The sequence below is a fragment of the Panthera onca genome, chromosome D1, assembly GCF_046562875.1.
Source record: "Panthera onca isolate mPanOnc1 chromosome D1, mPanOnc1 haplotype 2, whole genome shotgun sequence".
Classification (NCBI taxonomy): Eukaryota; Metazoa; Chordata; class Mammalia; order Carnivora; family Felidae; genus Panthera; species Panthera onca.
Genome location: NC_138348.1, coordinates 103,499,914 through 103,514,179, shown reverse-complemented (window position 1 = coordinate 103,514,179; position 14,266 = coordinate 103,499,914). Strand labels below are relative to the sequence as shown.

Here is a 14,266-nt window from a genome sequence, read left to right as displayed (position 1 = left end):
GACCAGGACCAGGCCCTCGATTTTCTAGCATGGTCTGTGGTGAGTTCACAGACTTCCTGGTCAGCCCTCAGAGGCATGCCCCCCTCATTGAATCTTCAGAGGCTGATGCCTGGAGGCATCTAACCAGGCTTCTCCCTTCCTCATGAATTTGGAGGACTCAATGGCAGAGTTGTCCCTGGCTGGAGCCTCCCAGTTCCTGGGTCTCTCCTTAGCTTGGCAGAGCCTCTGAGTGTGGATGAGGGTGCCAGGTTGGGGCTGAGGGCAATAAATCAGGCTGTCCCCTGCTCCTCTGACTGGTCTCCACTCTGGGCATCTGGAAAGGAGATAAGTGAACAACTCTGAGGACACATCCCAGGGTATCTCAGAATCTGAGTCCAGAAAATGGATGCATAATAGCCTACCTGGAAGTAGGCTTGGGGAAGAGGTAGAGCGAAGACAAAACGAAACCAAAACAACAAACAAAAAAACACAAAAAAAAACCGGTTGACTCAAAGCAGACGCTTCACTCAAAAAAGTAGATACTGGTGAATGTGTGCTGGGCATTTATGATGTGAGAGCAGAGACTAGAATGGAAAGGACCCCAGAAGACAGTTCCCAACTACAGGATCTGGGGCCTATTCAGTGAGGTGAAGGAGGTGGCCTGTGACTCCCTGAAGCCCCTCAGGGACTACACCAAAGTCTTTCCATTTATTTATTCTTTCAAGTTCTCACTCTTTGCTTACTCAATTACTCAACTAATATTTCTGGACTGTCAACTTTACACAGAGCAGACTATTCATATGATAAATGTCACAGGTTTTAGGGACAGACAGACCTCGGCTGAGTCCCTGTTCTGTCGTTACTGGCTTTAAGACACTGGTAAGTTACTGAAGTCCCTGGGCCTCAGTTCCTACATCTCTAGAACAGGATTGTTGTGAAGGTTAATGAGGCAGTACCCACAAAGTGCGTAACGTGACGGCAGGCACATAGTTTTGTGTGAACTTAAAAAATTAGTCATTGCTGTTATTATGAAGGCAATATGCTAACACCCTGAGATGTTCAACACATGATTATCTCCTTGGAAAATCAGTGCATAAAATACACTATATAAAATTACGTCCCTAAGGAAAAGAGTATTCTGTCCTTTTCATTGCCTACGGCATGCCTGATAAGGTTTTGCACATAATAGGAATTCAGAAGCTATTTGATAAATGGAGTTAAATTCCTTAATGACCAAGGATGAACCATTTCACCGGCTTGTCATAGAGAATATTATTACCTCATATAGGACCATTGGGCTGGAGAGGTGGCCATTTAAGTTGGGGCAATGACACAGACCCAAATTTAGACCAGTCATGAAATCTAGGCCTGAACAGTCTCCAGAGTTTGCCTTCATGATGTTTCATTTGAATTTTTCTTACAGAAATAGGACATAAAACATTACATATAGGCTGCCAGGAATTAGCATTACAACATTCATCTCTTATGTTTTGTGTAATATTTAACCCTTCCTCCCATCAGTGATGCTAATGTGCAAAGCAATTTTAGTTTGTGAAGAGGGAGACAGAGGTTTGAGGGGGTCCAGGAAGAATTCATAAAATCATAGGGCATGACACAAATCTGGAAACTCCTCCCATAATACAAGACCAAGAGGGCAGAAGGAACTTAAGAAATCACCCTCATTCTTCCTGCTCATCTGACAGATGGTCCCAGGTGGCTCCAAGAGTTGGCCAAGGCCACTGGCCAGCTAGTGACAGGCCTGGGACAAAGTGTAGTCTCCTGACTCCACTTCGATGATCTTCCCACTACACCTGTCTGTCATGTTCCCTGAACAAGAAATCATCAGAGACAAGCAGATGACTGCTTTCCTTCCCAAGCAGGCCAGAGGGACCACAAGAGCATCACTTAGCAAGAGAGCCAAACACAGTTCTTGATAAGAAAGAAGGCAATGTGGTGATGTAGCCATGTTCAAACGGATCCCGGTTCTTCTTTGCCCCCCAACCACCACCCTCTACCCTGCTTTTGAAGAGACGGATGTTGGTAAGCAAGTTTACATCTGCTACTAAGCCAGCTGTTCAGGGGACTTCATCCTAGACCCAATTAGAACGGACACCTGCTTTTAATAACGAAAACAATCTGAGGATATTTAAGTTAGTCACAGTTCAGTTATCACATTTGGGGGGAGAAAAAGCAGGATGAGCCTGAGGGATGGCCCTAAGGAAGGGATAATGGCTGCTGGGCCAGGCTCTTCAAAGGCCCTCTTCCACATGAAACCAAACTCAGGAAAATCCGCGGAGACCCCATCTGCCCTCTCTTCCCAGCCCTGGTCCACCAGGAAGACACAGGAGAGCAATGTGCATCAGTGGAAGTGGACAGGCTGGGGGCCAGGGAGAAAAGGACATTGAAGAGCCTGGGAGCTACCTGTGGACCCAGCCCCTGCCTGCCCACCCACTCAGGGTCCCGTTCCCTCCCCCTGCCCTCACACACAGTCCACTCCTTCTTCACTCTGCCTCGTTCTCCCTGATAACCATTGCAAAGTCTCAAGTGACAAGTGAGGGACCCTCATCATTTTATATCCAGAGCCTGATACAGGTCCTGGTGTGCAGTAAGCACGTATTAAATAAGTGTTAAATAACCGATAACCTTCAAGCGTCGGCATTCGTTTCCTTACAACATTATAGTTTAATTCTATCATATCCGTCCTTCACTTAGGTATTTATTACCTTTCAGATGTAGGTGGCTATGAGCACCATTTCACAGATGGAAAACTGGAGTTTGAGCCAGTGAGGAGGACCTGCCCAGGATTACCAGGTAGCCAGAGAAGCCGGGAAGCCAGCAGGCCTTACGCCCTGTACTATTTCTGCCACGTGAGGAGCCTCATCTGCCCAGAGTCGTTCCACAGGTATTAGCATTTAAAAGAGAACCCCCGCCCACAGCCCAGGACCTACCTTGGGGCCATGCACATTGTCAGAGCTCATTAGCTAAAACAAACCAAACTTGGAGGCTATTCTCCAAGCAGGAGCCTGCTTGGGGGGCCCGGGGGGGAGGTGACCTAAGCCTAGTGGTGGAGGTAGGCGCTGCCACATAGGTGGTGGTGATAGGAAGCGGCAAGAACACAGAATAATAAAGCAATCTCAGATAGTCACAAGAGCTGCAAAGATGGTCACAAATGGGGGATTTTAGGGGAAAAATACAGGACCAAATGCATCAGTGGACTCAAGGACTGGGCTGTATGAGTCACATGCTAAGTGCTCAGAGACTCAGGGAAGGGAGAAACTAGGGTAAACAGTGTCTGAGACGCTTCATGGAAGTGGAGGGCCTTAAGAAAGCTTAGAATCTGCTAAGTGAAGGGTGCAGGAGCTGGGTCTTCCCAGTGTGAAATCCAGAACAGGGAAAGGAAAGCAAGGATGCATTTATGGAGCGATTGTTATGTGTCTGGCACCATGCCAGATGCCGTCACATCCATTAACAGCTCATTCCACAGAAGAGAGAGTAAGCACAACACGAGGGAACGGGGATGGGAAGAGACCAGACTACAGCAGAGGGCCCAAGTAGGAGGGGAATGAATAAGGAATGAGAGGTGGGGGCAGAGGAGCTCAGGTTAAGGAGGACCTGGCATGCTGGGCTGGGAACACATCCCTGACTTCCCATGGCCTTGCTACAACACTGCGTCATGATTGTTCAGTAACGTCAGCTAAGCCATGAGCAGCTTAAGAGCAGAGAAGGTTTCATATCTCACTGCAGTGGTTCCCAGACTGTAGCATGCATCTGAGGCACCGGGAGGGGTTATGCAAACAAGTTCCCAGTCTCACAAATGGCCCTCCTGATGCTTGCTTCCTGGTCAATCCCCTGTGGGCTTTCCTCCCACACTGAGTAGATCTGACTTGTGGGACCAAGGGGCTATTGTGGGAGTGAAGGTGTGTGGCTTCTGAGATGAGATTACAAAAGAAATTGCAGCTTGTCGCTTTTTCTCTTAGGCTGCTCCAGCCACCATGTTGTGAGGACACTCAAGCAACGCTGAGGAGAGGTGCACAGGGGTTGGAACTGAAGCCTCCAGCCAGCAACCAACACCAATGTGCCAGCGATGTGAATGGGCCACCTCGGAGGCAGGCCCTCCAGTCCTACTTCAAGCCTCCTGACTGCACTCCCAGCAGCTCCATGATAGATCCTAAGCCAGAAGCTCCAGAAACTAGGAGGGATAAGAGATGGTTATTATTGATTTAGGCCACTAAATTTTGGAATCATTTGTTAGGCATCCATAGGTAACTAACACACCAGATGGTGCGGATGTGGCTGGCCCAGAGACCACACTTAAAGAATGGCTGTGCTATTTTAACCTTTGTACCTAGCATGTGCCTGGCACACAGGATGCACTTAATAAATGTGTTTTTTTTAATGTTTATTTATTTTTGAGCAAGAGAGAGAATGCAAGTAGGATACAGGGTGGGGTGGGGTGGGGGGAACAGAGGATCCAAAGGGGCTCTGTGCCAACAGCAATGAGCCCAATGCAGGGCGCAAACTCACGAACTGTGAGATCATAACCTGAGCCAGTCCAATGCTCAACTGACTGATCCATCCAGGTGCCCCAATAAATATTTTTTAATTGATTAATTAATGAGTAAGTATCATATGAATGGATAAAGGTGAGAGACCTACAGCTATGAGTACTGGGGGGCCATACAGTTGGTGAATGTTAGGACATGGGAAATATTTGGGGATGTTTGCTGAGAAAGGTCTGTAGAACCGTGGTTTGCCAAAGGGCCCTGCTGGCAAAATTGCCATCTTAGTGTGCAATCTCCACTCTAGTTTCTAATGCCTCTGACCAGGGGCTTGGCAGGCAAGGGAGCCTAGGCCTGGAAACTGGTCTCTCTACTTCTCCTTCCAGCCAACAGAAGACCTGCCAATCCACCCCTGCATTTTTACCTCCATCAGGGATCTTCCAGCCCTCTCCCTGTTCTCCTTTGTCAGCCCTCATGCTCCCATTCTGCCAGCCCCCACCTTTTTTCTTCCAACAGCTTCACCTTCCTCTATAAGCCCACTGGGGAAATTCCAGCCTCCTCTGCTGCTGGCCCCATGATGACTGTTTTATCCCATTTACATTATTCCTACAAAGCAATTCACAGTACAATGCCCCAAGTATTTACCAAGCATCAGCTGTCTGTGCTGGCCAGCACTAGACTGAATATACAAAGACAAATAAAACCTATTTACAAGTGAAAGATTTCCATTAAAGATTTCGGAGCACCCAGGACCAGCATCTCTGTTTCAGCTAAAATCCCTCCATGCCAAACTCCAATCTCCCCACCCGCCTCCACATTCACCACAGCCACCTCTGTGGGACTAGTGTGGGTATGGGGGTTGTGACCACCAGCCTACGCTATGCATCACCTCCTTAGTGGCAGAAACATGTAGAAAAGTGCTAAACATGAGCATCTCTATCAGAGGGGACCTTTCACCACAACCCTAGCCCAGGACAAATCCTCTGCTCCTCCAGATATTTGATTACTGCATTTGTAACTAGCCTGGAGTCTCTGGAAGAAAACTGGCTTTGCTTTGATGTTTTTCCAGCTCTCTCCCTCTTGCTCCATTGGTTTCAGTCACTCTGCAAGGTCTTCAGACTTGTTTGTCTTCCCTTGCATTTTGGCTCAAAGTGTTTGTGCAGCAATACTCAGGATTCAGTTGGGATTTCTGAAAAACACAGTATCTGATATGCTATAGAAGACTGGGGCTGTCTAGCCCACTTCTAGGCAGAGCTTGAGATACTGAGCCATTTATTTTTAGCATTGTTATGGTCAGGGTTAAGTGGGCCCATCCAAACCCCCTTCTCCCCTTTGGGTCTCAGAGGTCGCTTCCCAGGATGCCTAGAGCCTTCAAGACAAGTGTAGTAAGCTTAAGGGGAGGGAGTTGAGCCCAGCCTCAAGTGCCACCCTCTCCTAAGCCTTTGCCATAGGAGCTCTACAGTTGTTCGATGATACAAGTAAACTTCTAGAGAAACTCTCAGTCCACATGAGGAAGTGGGCCACATGCTCCCACAAAGGATACAGACCACCAGTGTCAACTCAGGCAATGTCCACCCCAGAGCCCTACCTATTGGGGCTCTCAGAGTCTGACTTCCAGCCCCTTCCCTGAGGCTGCTTTCTATAATGAAAGCACCTCATACCTAGCAAGCCGGAATCAGAATGTTTGATCTTCCCCTCTATCTGTACACATTCATTAATATCACCACCAGTATCAGAAAGTCTTGAAGAAGTGGGAAGCTATCCAGATCCTGGTGGGCACAAGCTTTCCAAAACCCTACTGTTCGCTTGAAACTTCAAATGCCATCGTTGTCAACCCATCAGTTGTTTTCCTTGAACTGGCAGATTCCCTCTGTTCATTTTTAAATGTCTGCAAAATATCAAATCTGAATAATCATAGTTTTTCTATCAATATATCTCACAAGTAAAATGACATTCTAGGGAAAAAGTGGCTAGTTCAGCTTGCAACTCGGTCATATGAGTGCTTTTCCTAAAGACATCCTCTGTATTTCAGTATGCAGCAGAAGGGCTGTAGGGGGGCTCCACGCAGACCTAAAAAAGACATACATGTCTTGTCTCAAAAGCCAAGATTTAAAAAAACTAGTACTCTATTGCTTCATCAAATATACGCTTCAGTGAAACTGGATTTTTTAAAATGTCTGTGGTAGTGAAAAATATGGTGGAAAACCACTAGAACAGTTTGGTGGCATTGCCTTCATCTGTGCCAAGGCACCAGCAGTTTTGCCCACCATCATTTTCGCAGTGTCAACACTAAGAAAGGGGCAAATGAAATCTTAGTATTATCATGAAAAGAGTTTTAACCATACAGATAGCCTGAAGGAGTCTCAGACCCCAGGGGTCCTCAGACAATACCCTGAGTACTACTGGCCTAGAGCAAAACTGATCAGCTAGGGAATCAGATTCCCTCTCAGAAATTTTCTAAACCAAGAAACACTTAACCAACAAGGTGGCTCGTAGGGAAAAGTGAACTTGAGAAGGTAGCACCCTTAGATCAGAACCAGCAGGGCCCCGTCCTGGATTGGCCTCCCACCTCAGGGGAGGCTAGTACTTTCTCTCTGATGCCTAGTAGCATCAGACTAAGGAGACTATCAGTATCATCTAGAAGGGGCACCCCAAGCCTGGATGAGGACCTGCAAAGGCCCTGTTTTATTTCTTTCCTTTGGGGAGCTCACAGACCCTCTACCTCATATGTGGGATTAACCAGATTCCCTGAGAGCCCTGGGGCTCACAGCAATGTGGTTGTCACAGGCCCTCATAGGTGGGTCCTGATTCTAGGAGGGCAGCTTGGCAAGAGGATTGCTTCTGCTGGCCAATGCAAAGTATTTCTTTCAAGGGATTACACAAGGTCAGGAAACCAGGATGGTATTGTCACATTTCTTTTGGTGACACTCACTCATGTCAGACACAAGATGAATTCAGGACTTTGGGCTACCAAAGGTTCACTATCAATCTTTGGGCTCATGTATCAGGTGTTCATCCATGGTGCTCCCTTCAGTCTACAGCACCCAAGGACAGCGGAGACACCCATGCTCCCCCACCATCTGTAGTACTTCTGCTTTCTGTGGGCTCCATGCCACATGTCAGATGATCCTCTGGGGATGGTCAGACCATCTCCTCCAAGGGCTTTAGAGATCATGGTTCCACAATGCCAATAGGCCCTTATGATCAATGTCTTCTCTTGATTCTGATAGATGTGACGACATCATATTCTTCCAGGTTAGTCTTTAACTGTCTAAAACAAGGGACTTTCCTTCTTCCTCCACCTGTGTGTCCTTCATCTATCCTCCCTGCAGATGGCAGTGTATAGAGTACTACAGTGGAGTCAACATTGAAAGAAATCATATTCTAAAGTGTCCGAAAAAGTCAAAACAAGACTTAATTAGGAATGTCTTAAATTCACCTTCATTTTTTTTTTTAAGGATACTTTTGCTGGATATAAACTTCTTGGTTGACAGTCTTTTTATCAGAACTTTGAACATGTAATCCCACTTCCTCCTGGCCTCCATGGGTTCTCATGAGAAGTCAGCTGTTAACCTCGTGGAGGATCCTTTGTATTTTTATTTATTTATTCTTTTTTTTATTGGAGGATCCTTTGTAAATGATGAGTTACTTCTCTCTTGCTGCTTTCAAAATTCTCTGCCTTTGGCTTTTGTTATTTTGACTATAATGTGTCTTGGAGTGAATCTCTTTGAGTTTGTCTTCCTTGGAGTTTGTCAAGCTTTTATAGATTAGTATTCTAAATCAAATTTGTTAAGTTTTTAGCCATTATTCCTTCAGATTTTCTCTCTGTCCTTTTCTCGAACTCCTTTCCTTCTGGGACTCCCATTATTTATATGTTGGTAACTTGATGGTGTCCTACATGTCTGAGCTCTGAGTTGGGTCAAACAAAGGCAAGCCTTGAGAATGGCTCTCTTCCAGGGAGCATCCATACAACTCAAATAAAGCTCTTCTCTGAGTATAGGGTTTTTTGGAGAGTCCAAGCCCATTCTTCCCTTTTTGGCAGCTATTAAGCTGCTAATTTTCACATAAACCATAGTTGTGAGGCTGCTCATTTCCAAGGTTGCTGTGGAGCAAGGGAGAGGGGAATGGGAATAGAGCAAGCTAAAATACTATGAAAACATAATGTTCTTGCTGACATTTGGCCATTTCTTGAGTGAATGATCCTCAAATTGTTGTATATTGTGATCAAATTCCAGCATTCTAGGAAAGTTGATTTTGACTATTTTTGCCAGTGTTCTCATGGCTTTAATGAAGAAGATTTTTGGAGGACCCTCTTCCACCATTGTTATAAGTGCTTTAAATTGTTTACATACACAAGGGCCCTGAACACCCTCCCAGTAGCCCTATCTGAAAGATTGTCAGTGAGGCAGAATTTGAGCTATGGCTCAAGCCAAAGTTATAAGGAAACAGAAACTACATAAGATGAGGAAGAGCAAGCAGAAGCTATAAACTGGATGGAAAAAAAACCAAAACATATTGGGGAAGCATATATTAGTTGGAAGAGAGCAGAGTTAAGAGCAGATGCCCAGAGTTGCTGAGTCACTTAGTGGCCAAACATTAGAGGAAATGCACACAAATTTCTGTGGCTGATATCCCTTCAGACACCTTGAAATCAGAACCGCCCATCTGTTCCTGCTCTTCCTGAGATCTGGTCTGCCTCTCTTGGGATCTTTAAAATAAAGTTCCTATAGAATGAAGTAATTCGAGAGAGTACCTGTTCCTTCGAACCAAAAGAGGCAAATAAAACAGGCAGACAGAGAGAAAGGAAGGAAATTCCGGGCTCAGAACTCAGCATATGTGATGGCACAGCCAAGTCATAAAACAGCCTGGAATGTTTGAAAAGATGAAAATGAGAGCCAGAAAAGAGGAAAAGGCTGAGAAGCAGGAGAAAAGAAACAGTCAGGAGGACAAGGATTGCATTTTGTGGTGGTTAAAGTTGATGCTAAAGGAACCTGGAAAATGTCTGCTACAGTTTCCATGAGGAGAGGGCAGTGCACAGCTTTATATCTTGGATTTCCAGGAGTATTCCAGGGTTTGATTCTCCCTAAGTTGGGTTAACACCCAGAGAATCCAGACCAAAAAGGGCCTGTCCTTTCAAGCAGAAATTCTCAAAACGTGCTGCCAGGACCAGCAGCATCAGCACCACGCAGGAATTTTCTAGAAATACAAGTTCTCAAGCCCCACCCTAATCCTACAGAATCAGAAACTCTGGTGGTGGGGCCTAACAGTCTGCATTTAACAATCCCTCCAGGTGATTTGGATACATGCTAAAGAACTACAGGTCTGTGAGCTGAGAGAGGTCTATGGACCCAGGAAAGAGAAGCCCAAGTAGAATTAGAGAAACACATGTACACGGAACTCGATGAAGAGAAACATTCACGCTTCATGAGCCCTGCATGTGGCCAGGACTGAGGAGGCCTCACTTCTGGTCACAGGAATCTGCATCCCCATCACTGGTTTGGGGTGGAAATGTGGAGGAAGGAGATAGAGGGGAGTATTGCATGTGCTAAGGGCAGTAAACTTGAGCCACTTCAGTGACTGGAGGAATCCAGAATATCCTAGATCCAGACTTATCTTAGCATTATTTTAGGTTCCCACTTTAGTTTTCCAGCTGATTAGAGCTACACTGTGCTGACTTCAACATAAACTCAATATTGTAGAAGTAGAAGAGTGATCGTCCTCCCCCAGGTTATGTCTCTTATCCCCTTAATCTGGGACTAGAATGTTCAGGACTGACTTGGTCAATTCTGAGATGGTTCTACCTCTACTCCTACCTCAATGGTAGGCCTTGGTGCAAAGCCAGCTCATTCCTCAGCCTTCAGCAGCTTTGACCACAGGGTTTATTGATCCTCAACATTAGAATCAATAAGAGAACTTGCAAAAAAATTTTAAGTCTGACCCTGAGCCTGGGAGCAACTGAATCAGAATTTCTGGAATGGGTTGGTACTTTTAGGGTGATTGCCACGGCAACTCTAACACACATCCAGTGTGGAGAACCAGTGATGACTGCAGTTTCCTTGTGAATCCCATCCTCCTGCCCCATAGAAGGAGCACCCTGGGGTGCTGGGAATCTCAAAGGGTCAAGAGATGGAGTGAGGGAAGAAGGTGGACCTGCATTCTGCTAGAGGGTGTGTGTGCCCAACCCAGGGGTTCCGACACCATCCTGAGGACGCTGGACAGCTGCAGACAGACCTGAGATGGCACCGTGTACGTCTGGAAAAGTCACAGTGTGGTGGTGATGCAATGGGAGGACCAGGTGTGGAGGACTGGAGCCGAAAGCCTGAGGGGAGATGCTGAGAGTGTGAAGGAAGGGGCCACGAAGGAGGAGGAAGAGGAAGATGATGTGAAGGAGGCCGGGTTCACGGAACTCTGCGGATTGATGAGGGAGGATCAGGGATAACCCTGGGTTTCTGGCTTAGGCACTGGCTGCAGGATGATTCCATTCACTGAGCTGGGTATAGGGGCTGCCCTAGCTGCCTGGCACCCAACCCAGGGGTGATTAGTGGCCCCCTGAGAGCCCAATAAAGCAGGTGGCCGGGAGTCTGGGCTCTGGATTGGTTGGTCTGCATATGGAAGGTGCCCTTGGAGGGGAGTCCTTTACTCTCCATAAGAATTAGCGAGCCCTGGGAGGGCCAGTCCCTCCAGAGTCACTGAAGCCTAAGGCATCAAAGCATCAGAAAATAAAAAGGTATGATTAGCACAAGTGCCAATTCATGTAGCCTGCTCCCATGTGCCTTGCACACAGCAGATGTTCAGTGGATGCTCACAGAAGAGACAAAGAAGCAGCACAGGAGAAGCATTTCTGTCTCTGAAGGCACCCAAGGTGGGTGTGGGAGGGCCTGATCGGATGGTGTCCTATCCCTGACAGGCAGTGAGGAACAGGCCTGAGAGACAGGTGGCAGGAGAGGGATGTTCTAAGGATGCATGAGGGCTCTTCAGAGCAGGAAGTGTTTGAAGAGAGGGGCAATGTCAGCGGGGTCCTGCGAGGAGGACAGAAATGGGACAGCTGGGGAGCCAGGGCCCCAAAACCACCCGGCCTCCATTGCAGGGCTAAGCCGAGCCCCGCAGACCTTCCCGGAAGTGCCCTCTCGCATTTACCAGCACTGCCCTCCTGCTCCCACCCAAGTCTTAAAGGACCTGAAGCGCCTGGGGTTCTGGCAGGAGCCACCATCCTCATCCCAGGTAACGACTCCAGGCCTGCCCTCCCCTCCGGCCTGGGCATCTTCCACCCTTCCCTGGACTTGGCTGGCTACCCAGGCCTCGAATCAAAAGATGACTTACTTCCTTTCTGGTGCCAGCACAAAAGAAAGTTTTGCCTTTAGATGGATTTTCCCCCCATTCTGCCCCACAGTGACCAGACCCCGAGAGGAATTATAAATGACTTCTTGGCTGAACAGTGACATCTTCATCCGTTCAAGCCCAGAATGTTTGGAGATCAGTGCTATGCCAGAGATACCCAGGGGTACATAATGGGGAAGAGGAGAGTGAACTCACTGGATACTTCAGTGCTGATTGTTCTGTCACCAAATGTGTCCTTGACCATGACGACAGCTTCTGCGTACTTGCTTTCATCTATCTCACAACCCACCAAGGGGAAGGGGAGAATATTATTTCTGTCGTACCCAAGTTGGACACTGAGGCTCAAAAAAGTCAAATAACTTGCCCAAGGGCAAAAGCTGAGAGCCTGCGAGTCCCATGGGGAACATTTTGGCTCGAGCCCTGCCGGGAGACACCATGGCGGCCACTCCTGGGCGCCACTGAAAGCGGTGAGTTTCTTGTCTTTTGCTCAGGAGGCAGGGCTAGTGCAAAGACCACAGATTTTTGGAACCCAAAAAAATGTGTAGTTGAACCCCATCCCCACCTTCTCCAGGTGTGTGAACTTGTGTGTGTTAACATAGCTGAGCCTCAGTTTCGTTTACACAAAGAACAGGCTACCTCCTCGAAGCAGTTTTGTACAGATTCTGTGAACCAAGGTACTTAGCACGGCTCAGTACTTGATACAAAGGTGGTGTCCCACAAGCAACGGTTCCCTCCCTGCTCTTTTCAGCCAGGAGCAGTGGTTTGGCCACGTGGAAAGAGACCACACGCTCATTCTCAGAGCTGTGGTTGCGTTGGAACCAGCTCCCTGCTCACGGAGAGACCTGAGCTCGGTGTGATCCCCAGGAGTCGACACCCTGAGGTTTGTGGGCTGTGAGCAGGGCTGTGAGATCTCTGAGCACGGTGCTCAGACTAACCCGGGGGTGGGGACAGCCCACGGATACCTGAGCAGAGGCCCTCGAAGGCCAGGTGGCAATCATGGCTTGTGTTCACTTGGCTGCACGGTGCCACCAGGAGCCCGGGGAGGCTGAACTTCCCGGTGGCCATTCCACAAGGTCAAGCAGCTTCCCTGAACCTCTCTATACCCCTCCCCAGGCCTTCTGCTCTGCACACTCCAAGAACTCATTAAATCCTTCCTTGATGGTATATCTAATCCCTGGTGCTCACACCACAGATTACAAGCTCTCCCAACAGGAGATTCCTTTTGTTGATGCTGAAATAAACTCTTTCCAACTTCAACTTTGAGATCCGGCAAACAGGTCAGAGGCCACCCTGACCATGACCTGACTCTAGAGGGTGCTGCTCCTGCCCATCCGTGCAGCCCTGACTGATGTGCCTTCACTTACTCAGTCTGCTCAGCTCAGCATTTATTCTGGAGAAAAAGCCATCCTGGCCTCTTGGGACCTTCTTTTAATAGACTGGTTTTGCGATGGCTGATCCCACCCTGCTGTTTCCTATCAATTTAGCTGCTTTGCCAGCTTACTCTCATTACAGTCTCCTCTTAAGCTTTTCAACCTCCTACATTCAGTGCAGGCTTAACTGGCTGCTTCTCTTCACTCGGAAGGACCAATGCCAGAAAAGGGTGGATCTGAGGCAGACCTGGGAGCCGGGAACACAGGTCACCCCAAGCCTCAGCTTCCCACCACCCTCTCTGTACTGGGTCTGTCCCACCCTCTTGGTACCTTGGATCCTGCAGTTGACAGAGAAACAGAGGCTGTGTGGCTCACAGACCCCCTAGGGTTATTTCCTGACTTCATGATACCTGATGCTTCATAATAGCATCATGAATCCAGACCATGGAGGGCCCAAGCCCACCTCCAAAGAATACTTTTCCAAAAAGTTCACACGTGTGTGAAGTCCCTTTCCCCACCTACACTGCCCATTGCACAATTTCCACTGAAAGCCCATCCTCAACATCAGCAGAAGAACCTACGTGCTATGACCAGCACTGAGGATATTCCTGGGGAAAATTAAGGGACAAATGCAATGCTCATTCCAATGAAAAGATATGTGACCTCAGAGGTCTAATGTAAATTCTTACCTTGAAGAGGCACAAGACAGCATAGTGATTAGGTACGCAGGCTCCAGACTATGGATTCAAATCCCAGCTCTGTCACTTCCTAGCTGTGTGATCTTGGGCAAGACGCTTAACCTCTTTGTGCCTCAATTTCCTCGTCTTTAAAATGGAGAAAATAAGAGCAATCATCTCATAGGACTGCTGCAAAGGTTAACAGTGTTGGTACATATAAACTGCATAAAACAGTGTGCAGCACATAGCAGGTGTTCAGTAAAAGGATTTGTTATCAGTTTCCTCTTGGAGGGTAGAGGGGGGTGCTTTTGTACTTGGTGAGTTCCCTAAGCATACACAGGTAGAAGTTTGCAAACGAATATAAGGTCTCTCGATATCCTGATGTTTGGCTTGGGTTCTCCCA

General features: G+C 47.6%; 1 protein-coding gene across 6 annotated transcripts in view; it reads right to left on the bottom strand.

Annotated features, from left to right (window-relative positions):
* The window catches only part of TMPRSS5 (transmembrane serine protease 5), a 71,756-nt gene that overhangs the window by 35,738 nt on the left and 21,752 nt on the right, over window positions 1–14,266 (bottom strand). The window contains exons 13-14 of one of the 6 annotated variants that reach the window (XR_013550027.2): window positions 13,876–14,010; window positions 2,638–4,168 (exon numbers count right to left, since the gene is read on the bottom strand). The exons of 3 other annotated variants lie outside the window; for them this stretch is intronic. Coding sequence is in view for 1 of the 3 variants with exons in the window: in XM_078432754.2 (XP_078288880.2) it covers window positions 13,998–14,010 (13 nt within the window). In the remaining 2 variants the exon portion in view is untranslated. Of the gene's footprint in view, window positions 1–2,637; window positions 4,169–13,875; window positions 14,011–14,266 lie in introns of those variants that run through there. 2 more of the 6 variants (XR_013550026.2, XM_078432754.2) reach the window with 2 other exon arrangements.